At 54.8% G+C, this 11,223-nt stretch overlaps 3 protein-coding genes across 3 annotated transcripts in view; 1 reads left to right on the plus strand and 2 right to left on the minus strand.

The window, feature by feature from the left end:
* Positions 1-643: 643 nt before the first annotated feature.
* Positions 644-1,695, minus strand: GUITHDRAFT_99014 (hypothetical protein; the record flags this gene model as incomplete). Its single annotated transcript, XM_005842156.1, has 7 exons — positions 644-682; positions 729-769; positions 822-888; positions 1,016-1,082; positions 1,137-1,263; positions 1,314-1,362; positions 1,408-1,695. The coding sequence occupies 7 exons, from the start codon at positions 1,693-1,695 to the stop codon at positions 644-646; spliced, it is 678 nt and encodes a 225-aa protein (XP_005842213.1).
* Positions 1,696-2,336: 641 nt separating this feature from the next.
* On the minus strand, positions 2,337-9,315 carry GUITHDRAFT_99015 (hypothetical protein; the record flags this gene model as incomplete). The annotated part of the gene is made up of 4 exons (XM_005842157.1): positions 2,337-2,438; positions 2,495-2,585; positions 2,630-2,698; positions 2,750-9,315. The coding sequence occupies 4 exons, from the start codon at positions 9,313-9,315 to the stop codon at positions 2,337-2,339; spliced, it is 6,828 nt and encodes a 2,275-aa protein (XP_005842214.1).
* Positions 9,316-10,180: 865 nt separating this feature from the next.
* GUITHDRAFT_131484 (hypothetical protein) overlaps positions 10,181-11,223 on the plus strand; it is a gene marked incomplete at both ends in the record, with an annotated part of 3,155 nt that continues 2,112 nt past the window's right edge. The window contains 6 exons of the mRNA XM_005842158.1: positions 10,181-10,316; positions 10,422-10,453; positions 10,502-10,534; positions 10,593-10,733; positions 10,845-10,954; positions 11,002-11,077. Of these exons, the coding sequence (XP_005842215.1) occupies positions 10,181-10,316; positions 10,422-10,453; positions 10,502-10,534; positions 10,593-10,733; positions 10,845-10,954; positions 11,002-11,077 (528 nt within the window). The remainder of the gene's footprint in view (positions 10,317-10,421; positions 10,454-10,501; positions 10,535-10,592; positions 10,734-10,844; positions 10,955-11,001; positions 11,078-11,223) is intronic.

Consider the following 11,223-nt stretch of genomic DNA (forward strand, 5'->3'; position numbering starts at 1 on the left):
CGGTGGCCATCATGTTGTTGACTACAAGGTTGAATCATTATGGTAGCGAGAGGGAGAAGAGGCTTGGATAGACTTTGAATTTGTACACGCAAGGACTGATAGGTGTACCTACATAGTGCAGTGCGATGATGTATCTTGATTCGCGCTGAATTTCTCGCAGTTCCAGTCCCTCCACAACAAGCACACTGCCACCTACGCCCTTGCCGCCAAGGCCGACAGCACTCAGGCTGGAAACGGCGAGCTCGGCACTGATGTTGTTTTCATCAAGCCTTCTGACCTCAAGCCACACAACTTCGAGTAAGAAGTACGTCTGAATGAAGTTTTGGAGGTTATGTTTGTGCCATGAAGTGAGAGTCTACGAATAAACCAAACTCGTAGAGGTGCTTTTGCGATGAAGCAAAATGAGAAGCAAAATGGAAAAGAAGAAAAGAACCGAGGATAAGTCGTTGCAGGACTTCATCGGTGCAAACAAATGATTTGAACTTGTATTTTGCAAGAAGTGGTTGAATTCCAGCTCTAGATTGAGAGCCAGATTCGCAGCGGATGTAGCATTTCATCGTTTCCTTTCCTGTCGCCACACATACTGCGCGGGTTGACCATTCTCTGCTTTCTGCCTCCTTGTTCAAACAAAAGAGGAATGTGATCAGAAGTTTACCTTGATCTTTCTCTTTTTGCCTTTGCCCTGAAAGCAAATTAGACACCAAAATAGAAACATCAACGAGCTATACCATGAGCAAACGCTCGGTCTCCAGATGTTTGGCCGCTCTCTCTGTCGACACGACGAGAGTAACGCGAGGGATTGTCAGGGTTCAAGGTCTCACCTAGTTTTCGCTTTCGTTTTTCTCGTTCAGTGATTTCGAGGTATCTTCGCTCTTTCTCCTTTTGCATCTGCAGTAAGTAGTCAGGCGGCAACGCTGCATGGAAGTATCATTTGCCTTTTTCAGCGTTCTGCCCGGAATTTTCGGCTGTCATGAACAAAGATCAATCTCTCAAACTTGTTGCTACTTCGAGCCACCTCATTATATTCTTCCAGCTGATCTTTTCTTTGTCTGTTATGACTCTGATCTAGCAGCTCTGGAACTCTGCACAACCGCCAACTTCTGTTCAGAATCAATCGACATGTGGAATTTCCTCACGTGTCAAAATATTCGGCGAGGTCGAGATCTTCAGGCTCCTCATCTGAATCGAGAAAGATCGTGTGTTTGTTTTGTTTCGGGATCGCCGCCATAGCCGACAAGCAATGAAGATCTCCTTCCAGTTTGTCTGCAGAGTGCATGTCAAAGAAACCGAGACATGACGGCTTTGGCGAGAACCTAGCTTCCTCTTCTCTGTCTGCAACTTCATCTTCACGTAGTTCATGTCCTATCAGATAATGAGGAAATAGGTGCAAGAGCTCGCAGAGTGAACCTGACTCTTAAGGAGTTTGATAGTGTCATCGTCCAGGCTATTGTCACGATTGACTTGATGGACACCACGCTTTGTAGAGGAAGATTGCATTTTGAAGTAGAACTCATCAGGGTTCCTAAAAGCGGCCTTCTCTCGAAGAATCTTGAGTTGGCCCTGCTTCCTGTGGAAGTCTCTTGCTCTCTGCACATAATCCTTGTGCTTCTCCAGCAATCCAAATTTGGCTCGAGCAGCTGGTTGCGCTCGCTCCTTGTGGGTTTTGCGCTTCACTGCATTCCTGAACGAAGACATGTTTCGACGAGAACAGTTAGAACAGGAGTTTCTTCTTTCTGTTCAAGCTCCTCTCAGACGATTGCGTTCGCAAGCAAGTTGTCAGGACAGAACTGGAGAGAATGTCTCGCTCCCTCTCCTCAGCTGCTGATCTCCGCTCCTGCTCCTCACCGCCCGTTCAAAGTGACCTCGCAATGCACGTGCGGATGTAACGATCCTGTTGCAACCGTTTTTGCATGCAACGGAACTCGGAACGGAGTCCGAACTTCCGAACGGCCCGGCCCGGCAGGTTGATTCAAGGCGAACGGCGCCGGGCCGGGCGTGACTGAGTGGACGGGCCCGGGTCGGGCCATTAGTAGACGTGACAAATTGTCAAGTTGTAAGTTAGGTGTAATGATCCGATGATGGTATCAAGTTACCGCTCAGCCTTGAGATATGCCCCGGCCCCCCCGGTGTGAGGTGACCGTCCACCGTGACCGGGCCCCGGCGGGTTGCGGCGGCGGGGGGGGGACAGGCAGCAGCATTAAAAAGTATTTTACTGTCAGTGCAGCAATCTAGCACGTTAACGGTGGCATGTACAAAGCCGGTGCCGATGATGAATACATTAAAGTATTCAGTACTGTCAGTTTACTGTCTCAGACTTCAAGCCCCTGATCATAATGTCAAAATTTCACTCCAAGACACAAGTCAAGTGAGGAGAGGTTGGGGTACCATGGAACGAAGCTCTCCTTCACTTCGTCATATACAAAGCAAAAGTGTTGGTTCTGATCAGCAAGTGAGTCAATCATTAGTGACAAGTTCAGTTGCCAAGTTGCTATACCGCCATTGCACATGGATGATGCTTGGCGCACAACCAAACTTCCATCGAACCGGGAATGAGAAATGCTCCCATCCCACCAGTGATGACGTCACTGAAATCCACATCAGAAGCCAACTGAATGAATGCGATGGCAACCTGTTCTCAAGCGCTGTGACATTCGATGCGACCTGCTTCCAGCTAAGAGGGTACGAGCAATGTCGATACCTACGGCACAAAGTCAGCCACTGGAAGGAGAAGAAAAGCTGACGGTTGGACCTGGACGTGGCAGACAAGGAAGGGGGGAGGGGAAGTGAAGACAAGACTTCCACCACTATGGGATACACAGACAACTTGATAGACCAAGAACGTCCGTCCCATGATGGAGCCGTCGCCTTCACGTACTCGTCGCTCCCCAGCCGCCATGCCTCTCCCGATGGCGCTCCCCCATACTCAAAGCTCACCTCCTCCTCCCGCTCCTCCTCTCCGTCGATCGGTAGCCACCCCGCCAAGTGCGTCACACGCCCGCCTGCGTCGCCCAGCTCGTACACGTACGCGCTAGAGTCTTCTCGCACGACCCCGAGGAAGCGCTTGCTCCCCAGCGTCTCCACGAAGATCTCCAGCGCCCGTAGCGCCATCTTCTCCTGGTACCCTGCGCTCCCGGAGCTCACCAGCCCGGACCTCGAGAAGAGCCCCTTCGTCCTGTCCCAGTCTTGCAGCGAGATGGCTGAGTTCCCGTAAAAGAACCACGTCAGCCTCGCGTACCCCTTCCTCGCCAGCACCAGCGCTCCTCGTACCGCGTAGATCGCCTGGCTCCGCTCGCTCACACACTCCGGGAACGGCGGATCTGTCGCTCTCTCTGCCGGCGGGTCGCACGTCTCCCCGCCCCCAGCTGAGTCCCACCCGTACTCCGTCAAGTAGATCGGCAGCCCGGGGGCGTTCCGGTCTCTGAACCGGAACATCCAGTCCGCCGCGTGGATCGACGACATCGGATGCTCCGGGTGTACTCCCTTCCGCCCTACCGTGGTCTGCACGTAGCTGTACAGGTGGGTGTTTAGCCCGTCTAGGTACTTGATGTGCGTCTGGTTGATGCGAGACAGCGTGTCGCTTGCGCCTGCGAAGGTTGCCGGCAGCACGCGCATCAGCGGGTCCGCCTCCTTGGCTCCCCTCGCCATGCCCAGCAAGATGTCGCTGTAGAAGCGCGGGTCCTCGTAGCCCTTCTGCACCATCCAGGGCTCGTTGCCGACCTCAAGTGTCGACACGTCGCCGGTACCGCTGGACCGACCGAAATGCTTTGCGAAAGCGAAACCGTATCGGTAAGCAGCGAGGTAGGGGCTATCCCACACCCTCTGAGGGAACATGTCGCTGGTGAACTGAAGGCAGGTATGAACTTCAAGGTCTGCTGCCTTCCATCCAGGATATTCCCAGCTCCAGTCGAGCCACCACAATGCGTTGGTTCCTAACCCACATGACATCTTTTCGTAATCAGGCGTGACATCAGGATCAGGTACGTCCCAGTTCCAGTTGTGGTAGTTCCTCCCATGTTTTGCCATCTTCGTATACCGACGAGGCCCCCAGCCATCTCGAGCTAAATTTGACCATCCTTGTCCTCCCCACGCCCAGATGCCGTTGACCCCCAGCAGATCCCCAAAGTCCACCGCATTCTCCCGTACTGGTGGCTTCTCCCCCCACCGCCCTGCCTCCCCCCACGCCGTTATCTCCCACACGTACACCTTCATCGCCACTCCCTCCTCCAACACGTGCCTCACCCGTATGTACCTCATCGCCTCCCCCGGCTCCAAGGCCGTGTCTAGGGCCCCGATCAGATACGGGTCGACCCCGTCTCGCAGTGTCTTCCATGTCTCTCCGTCCAGGCTCGTCTCGTACACCGTGTGGTTCACGCCGGCCGTTGACCCTGCCCAGTGTCGTATCGAGATCGCCGACACTGTCTGCACCGTCTCGAAGCTCACGGTCGCGTACTCCATGCATGGGCCCGACCTGGCCGACAGCTCGAACACGTTCATCGACGACGAGCTCTCAAGCCGGATCGCTACAAACCTCCCTGCCCCTGACCCTACCCGCAGATCCGCTACCGTGTACGACGATGACGTTGTCGCCAAGCTGACCCAGCTCCCGCCCGCGTCCTTCCCCTTGACGACTACCTGTGTCGAGGCGCTCGAGGTCACCTTGATCGTGATGGCGACCAGTGCCGACGCGCTCTGCAGGCTGACCTCCAGCCATGCCTGCCCGCTCGCCCCGGCTGATACCGATGCCGCGCTCGATGTCGACCCGTCCGTCGCTGCTGCCAGGCTGCCGCTGGTGCTGTTGCACCTCCCGGCTTCCTCGCAGGCGTGGAGAAGGATGTTGACCTCCGCGTACCCTACGTAGCCGGTCGGGTAGCAGGTCCCACTCTGCCAGAAGCCTCCGCTTCCATCGTTGCCGTCGATGACCTTGCCGCTATCGGAGGGCTGGGAGCTTGTTGAGGCTGTGGTGGAGTTGAGTCTGGTGAGAGGGACGGGGACGTAAGAAGCAGGGTTCCAGTCTGGGGGGTCTGTAGCATGCATGAGAGCACACTCGCCTCTTGACTTTGAACAGATCCCATTGTTGCACAAGACAGGATGGGAGTTGTCACAAACTTGGGAAGGTAGGAATTGATCGGGCCACTCGCATGAATCACCAACGAATCCTTGTCGGCAAACACAAGATCCGTTCGTGCAAACTCCATGAGATCTGCAATTGTACGGACAAGGTTGTTGGTCGCAATGATCGCCGGACCAACCAACGTTGCAGACACATCCAAGTTTTGTGCATTCGCCATGCCCATTGCAATTGTTTGGGCACCTGACGATCTCACAGGCATGTGCAGGGTCGAACTCGATTGGACTGTCTCTGCAATTTCCCTTCTGATAAAAGTCCTCCGGTTGGCACAGTTGATAAAGACCTTGTCCATCTGCTCCGAGGTATTTGTCGCAGATGCAAGTTCCGTTTGCCTGACAGGTTCCCCTTTGCCAGCAGGAGTTCGGACATGATACGCGATCACAACCTGGCCCTTCGAACCCTTTGTCGCATACACAGGTTCCATTCACACAGTTTCCATTCACGCACAAGGCACAATCAAGGCGAGAAAAGTTCAAAGCCACAACATACACGTAAACCGAAAGCTTCACCGTCCACTTCTGACCATCCCATGATGGAGCCGTCGCCTTCACGTACTCGTCGCTCCCCAGCCGCCATGCCTCTCCCGATGGCGCTCCCCCATACTCAAAGCTCACCTCCTCCTCCCGCTCCTCCTCTCCGTCGATCGGTAGCCACCCCGCCAAGTGCGTCACACGCCCGCCTGCGTCGCCCAGCTCGTACACGTACGCGCTAGAGTCTTCTCGCACGACCCCGAGGAAGCGCTTGCTCCCCAGCGTCTCCACGAAGATCTCCAGCGCCCGTAGCGCCATCTTCTCCTGGTACCCTGCGCTCCCGGAGCTCACCAGCCCGGACCTCGAGAAGAGCCCCTTCGTCCTGTCCCAGTCTTGCAGCGAGATGGCTGAGTTCCCGTAAAAGAACCACGTCAGCCTCGCGTACCCCTTCCTCGCCAGCACCAGCGCTCCTCGTACCGCGTAGATCGCCTGGCTCCGCTCGCTCACACACTCCGGGAACGGCGGATCTGTCGCTCTCTCTGCCGGCGGGTCGCACGTCTCCCCGCCCCCAGCTGAGTCCCACCCGTACTCCGTCAAGTAGATCGGCAGCCCGGGGGCGTTCCGGTCTCTGAACCGGAACATCCAGTCCGCCGCGTGGATCGACGACATCGGATGCTCCGGGTGTACTCCCTTCCGCCCTACCGTGGTCTGCACGTAGCTGTACAGGTGGGTGTTTAGCCCGTCTAGGTACTTGATGTGCGTCTGGTTGATGCGAGACAGCGTGTCGCTTGCGCCTGCGAAGGTTGCCGGCAGCACGCGCATCAGCGGGTCCGCCTCCTTGGCTCCCCTCGCCATGCCCAGCAAGATGTCGCTGTAGAAGCGCGGGTCCTCGTAGCCCTTCTGCACCATCCAGGGCTCGTTGCCGACCTCAAGTGTCGACACGTCGCCGGTACCGCTGGACCGACCGAAATGCTTTGCGAAAGCGAAACCGTATCGGTAAGCAGCGAGGTAGGGGCTATCCCACACCCTCTGAGGGAACATGTCGCTGGTGAACTGTATGCAAGTGATCACGTCTTTGAGAACAGCCTTCCATGTCGTGTACTCTATGTCCCAATTCAACCAGTCCTGATTGAGCTTGCTAGAGTGACCAGGATTTTCACCATAGTCTGTAGATCCACGCGCTACCATGTCGCTGAATGGAGGGACAATATCAGGATCAGGCACGTCCCAGTTCCAGTTGTGGTAGTTCCTCCCATGCCTGCTCATATTCTTGTACATCCACAAGCCTTCGCCTCTTGGTATACTCGACGAGTACATGCTCCGACTCCAACCCCAGATGCCGTTGACCCCCAGCAGATCCCTAAAGTCCACCGCATTCTCCCGTACTGGTGGCTTCTCCCCCCACCGCCCTGCCTCCCCCCACGCCGTTATCTCCCACACGTACACCTTCATCGCCACTCCCTCCTCCAACACGTGCCTCACCCGTATGTACCTCATCGCCTCCCCCGGCTCCAAGGCCGTGTCTAGGGCCCCGATCAGATACGGGTCGACCCCGTCTCGCAGTGTCTTCCATGTCTCTCCGTCCAGGCTCGTCTCGTACACCGTGTGGTTCACGCCGGCCGTTGACCCTGCCCAGTGTCGTATCGAGATCGCCGACACTGTCTGCACCGTCTCGAAGCTCACGGTCGCGTACTCCATGCATGGGCCCGACCTGGCCGACAGCTCGAACACGTTCATCGACGACGAGCTCTCAAGCCGGATCGCTACAAACCTCCCTGCCCCTGACCCTACCCGCAGATCCGCTACCGTGTACGACGATGACGTTGTCGCCAAGCTGACCCAGCTCCCGCCCGCGTCCTTCCCCTTGACGACTACCTGTGTCGAGGCGCTCGAGGTCACCTTGATCGTGATGGCGACCAGTGCCGACGCGCTCTGCAGGCTGACCTCCAGCCATGCCTGCCCGCTCGCCCCGGCTGATACCGATGCCGCGCTCGATGTCGACCCGTCCGTCGCTGCTGCCAGGCTGCCGCTGGTGGAGCTGTTGCACCTCCCGGCTTCCTCGCAGGCGTGGAGAAGGATGTTGACCTCCGCGTACCCTACGTAGCCGGTCGGGTAGCAGGTCCCACTCTGCCAGAAGCCTCCGCTTCCATCGTTGCCGTCGATGACCTTGCCGCTATCGGAGGGCTGGGAGCTTGTTGAGGCTGTGGTGGAGTTGAGTCTGGTGAGAGGGACGGGGACGTAAGAAGCAGGGTTCCAGTCTGGGGGGTCTGTAGCATGCATGAGAGCGCACTCGCCCAACGTCTTTACACATGCTGAATTGTTGCAAAGGAATGGCTGTGACGGCGGGCATCGTGAAGATTCCTGGCTCTTGTAGAATGAAGTTAAGTGTGGGTCTTTCCTTGCCTCGTCCTTTATCAACATGGAGTAGTTCAAGACCGAGATGGAATGGCCGGATACGTTGTACGTCACATACCTGCAATCGGCTCCTGAAAAGGGCTGTTCGCAGATACACATTGAATCCGAACACACGCCATGGCCAGAACAGTCTGACGGACAGAGAGTCTGGTTGCAATTCGTTCCCGCGAATCCGGGAAGGCACTTGCATCTGCCAGCTACACATTGTCCGCCATTTTCGCAGGGTACGGAACAGGAGGGAAACGAACAATCTATCCCACCATACCCCGATTCGCACTCACAGTGAGAGCTCTCCTGGGACGCGGTGCAGGTGCCATGGCCTGAGCAACCATTGAAGCAACTCTCTTTGGAAGCATTCTTCCCGAAGAATTTGATGTCTTTCACGTAGACTTTCGTCCAGACGCTGCTCGGATCGGTCTCGAACCTTACGGACGCAAACCGGGCCGTCACGTTCGGAACGAAGTCTGAGGTGTATCCTTTGATCACGTTGTCAACAATGTTCTGGACAAACCAAAAATTATTTCCGTCTGTGCTGAAGCTCAAGTTTGCACGAGTGGAACCAGAGAAATCTGCCTGCAGAGAGCTTATCAAGAAATAATCCCCAAGGTCCATCGTGACTTGTTCGAAACAATCGATCCTCTGGGCAGCGATCTCAGTGACTACGATAGTGATACAGTCGCCGACTCCAGCATAACAGTATCCCAGCATTCGTCCGTCTCTGCTTGCAACATTGATATGGATGGATCTTATTGGTTTGTTGGGGAGATTGTAGATCATTATCTCGTTATAGCTGTCAGAGGGCTGCAGGGTTCTCAACAAGACTTTCTCCTGGTCTTCTGTGAAAACATATAGTTTTGTATCGACTGCCCAAATACCGCGAATATACACTGAAACCAACCTCTCTGGCCCTGTCGAAAGCGGGAAAATCGCCCAAGACATCCCCGCAGCATGGTTGGCTTCAATGGTAGCCCCTGTATATTGACTGTTGTCGGTAGCTTTTTGCAGTTCAGATCTTTGACAATCACAACTTCCACTACATAAACCATCCGCACAAGCGTTAAAAAGTGCATTAAACACTGAATTCATGCGCCAACTTCCCGATCTACAAGGGTTCGCCACCCAGTTTGTGTTCCAGTCTCCATCTGCAGCTGCCTGTATCGCCCCTCCTTCACCTGCTGTCGGCCATGGCTGTACAGAGTGCACGGGCAAATAGGAGGATTGCGAGCTGATGGGAACACAATACGATGAGAGCAAGACCCAGGTTAATGCGATGAAATCCAGGAAGCTTCGATGCGACTTCATCGCGAGACTACTCGGTTTCCGAGCGAAGGTGAAAGCCCGGCAAGCAAGCTTGCACAGCTTTACAAGGAAGGGCCTGAAAGAGCAGATAGTGAATACAATCCTCTTATACATGTACAAAATCGACCATGCTTGAAAAAAGTTTCTTACTCCTTCACTTCTTGCAAAGTTTCATAGAGTCTCGGTCAACATCAAGCTCACTAAACTTTAATCTCCTTTCCTCAATTACATTTACACAGCCGCTCCATGCTCATCTGACCTGCGCTTCTTACCACTACCTCCTTGTTATTCTGCTATTTTGTCCTTGTCTCCTTCTCATCCCCCTCCTTCGCCCCCGCCCTCCCCCCCCTTCTCCTCTGCCTCTTCCTTGCTTACCGAAAGTTTCCTGCATGAAGCGAACCCTCCCCCAAGTTTTCAACAACATGGTGGGGGTAGTCACCCCACCTTTATCTGGCTGTTTTTTCGCATTATCACCGGTACTTTGGTCTATGATTGGAGGGGGTATATCGAATGCGAAACTCAACTTCACTGGGTAGGTCATTGCAATCTAGGGGTGGGGTAGGGGTGGTCAGTGATACAGGGTCAAACTGATGACGGATGACCACAATCATGAGAGTTTTCGTGTAAAGTTGGGGGTCAGGTCTCCCTGGATGATCGTGGGGAAAGGGGGGTAGGGGGGGTGTTCGAAGAGTTTGCTTCACTCCTGTCCGTCCGGTCGGCCCGGCCCGGAATCGTTCGGAATTGCCCCGAGGCCCCGGCCCGGCTGAACTCAAAAAAGTCGAATTATCAGCACAGTACGGTAGAAATGATGCATGGCGATGGGGATCTGATCTGCTGCTGCGCCAGCGACATGCGCCCGACCCCCGCCATGGCAGCCCATGATCTCAGCCCTCTCTTGGCAATGCAGCACGAGATGCTGGGCCGAATCTCATTGTCCTCTTCATGTCCATCCATATCATTTGTCGAGAGATCCAACAAAGTGTTTGAAGGCGATCATAAGCAGGGTAGTTTCGAAGCCTGTGTCATCGCCCCAGTCTTCTGTCATCAATACCGTCAATCATTCTATAGATCTGGTTGGAATTTCCAGTTTCCTTGACTTGTTTTTGCAGCAGGAAAGATGGCAGCGCTGGCCTTGATTAAGGTGGTGGTTTGTTGGGGACAAATAGCTGTCTGACGAAGTCCGATTCAGGGTTGCATCGATGTCGCCATCAACACGAAGAAGGTCTTCTTACAAACTAGGAGGAGAGTTCAAGATAAGATGATCGGCACTCTCGAAACAGGCGGTGGATTTCTTCAAGACGATGGGCAAGTCGGAGGAAGAGGCGTTCTACTTCTGGCGGATGCTCGACGCCTTGACGGCTCCGCTCGAGCTGGCCATCGCACTGAGGAGGCGAGTTTGGGAGGAAGGGGAGGAAGGAGAGGTTGAGAGCTGATGAGGGTGGGGAGAAGTGGGGGGGTGAGCACGTGCTTGTCTGGTTTCAACATCGATTTGTTACCTCCCGTGCAATTCAGCTCGCTGTTTCGATTCACAGCGAGCGAACTGCGCCAGCTATTGCATCCCCTGCGCTTATTGGGCAGGGATGGTTTGCCACGAAAGTTCATACTGGGGACTCTATTGGCACCAGACGAAGGGCAATGGGAAGTAAGAGCTGACGTGGCTCTGATGATCGTGCTCTATCGTCTAACAAGAAATGCTTCAATGGAAGAGATAGCCTGGTACTTCAACTTGACTGTGTCAAAGTGCTCTGCTGCCTTCGATGCCTTGGTGAGGTATCTCATGACATACCACGAGGAACCTGTGCAAGAGGTATACTGCATGGCTCGTCGCTTTCAGAGCATTGCCGATTACATGGTCGAACTCGGCTCCCCCTTACGATAACCTCCTGGGCTTCGTCGACACCGCGTACACGA

The sequence above is a fragment of the Guillardia theta genome (assembly GCF_000315625.1).
Source record: "Guillardia theta CCMP2712 unplaced genomic scaffold GUITHscaffold_1, whole genome shotgun sequence".
In the NCBI taxonomy this organism is placed as follows: domain Eukaryota; class Cryptophyceae; order Pyrenomonadales; family Geminigeraceae; genus Guillardia; species Guillardia theta.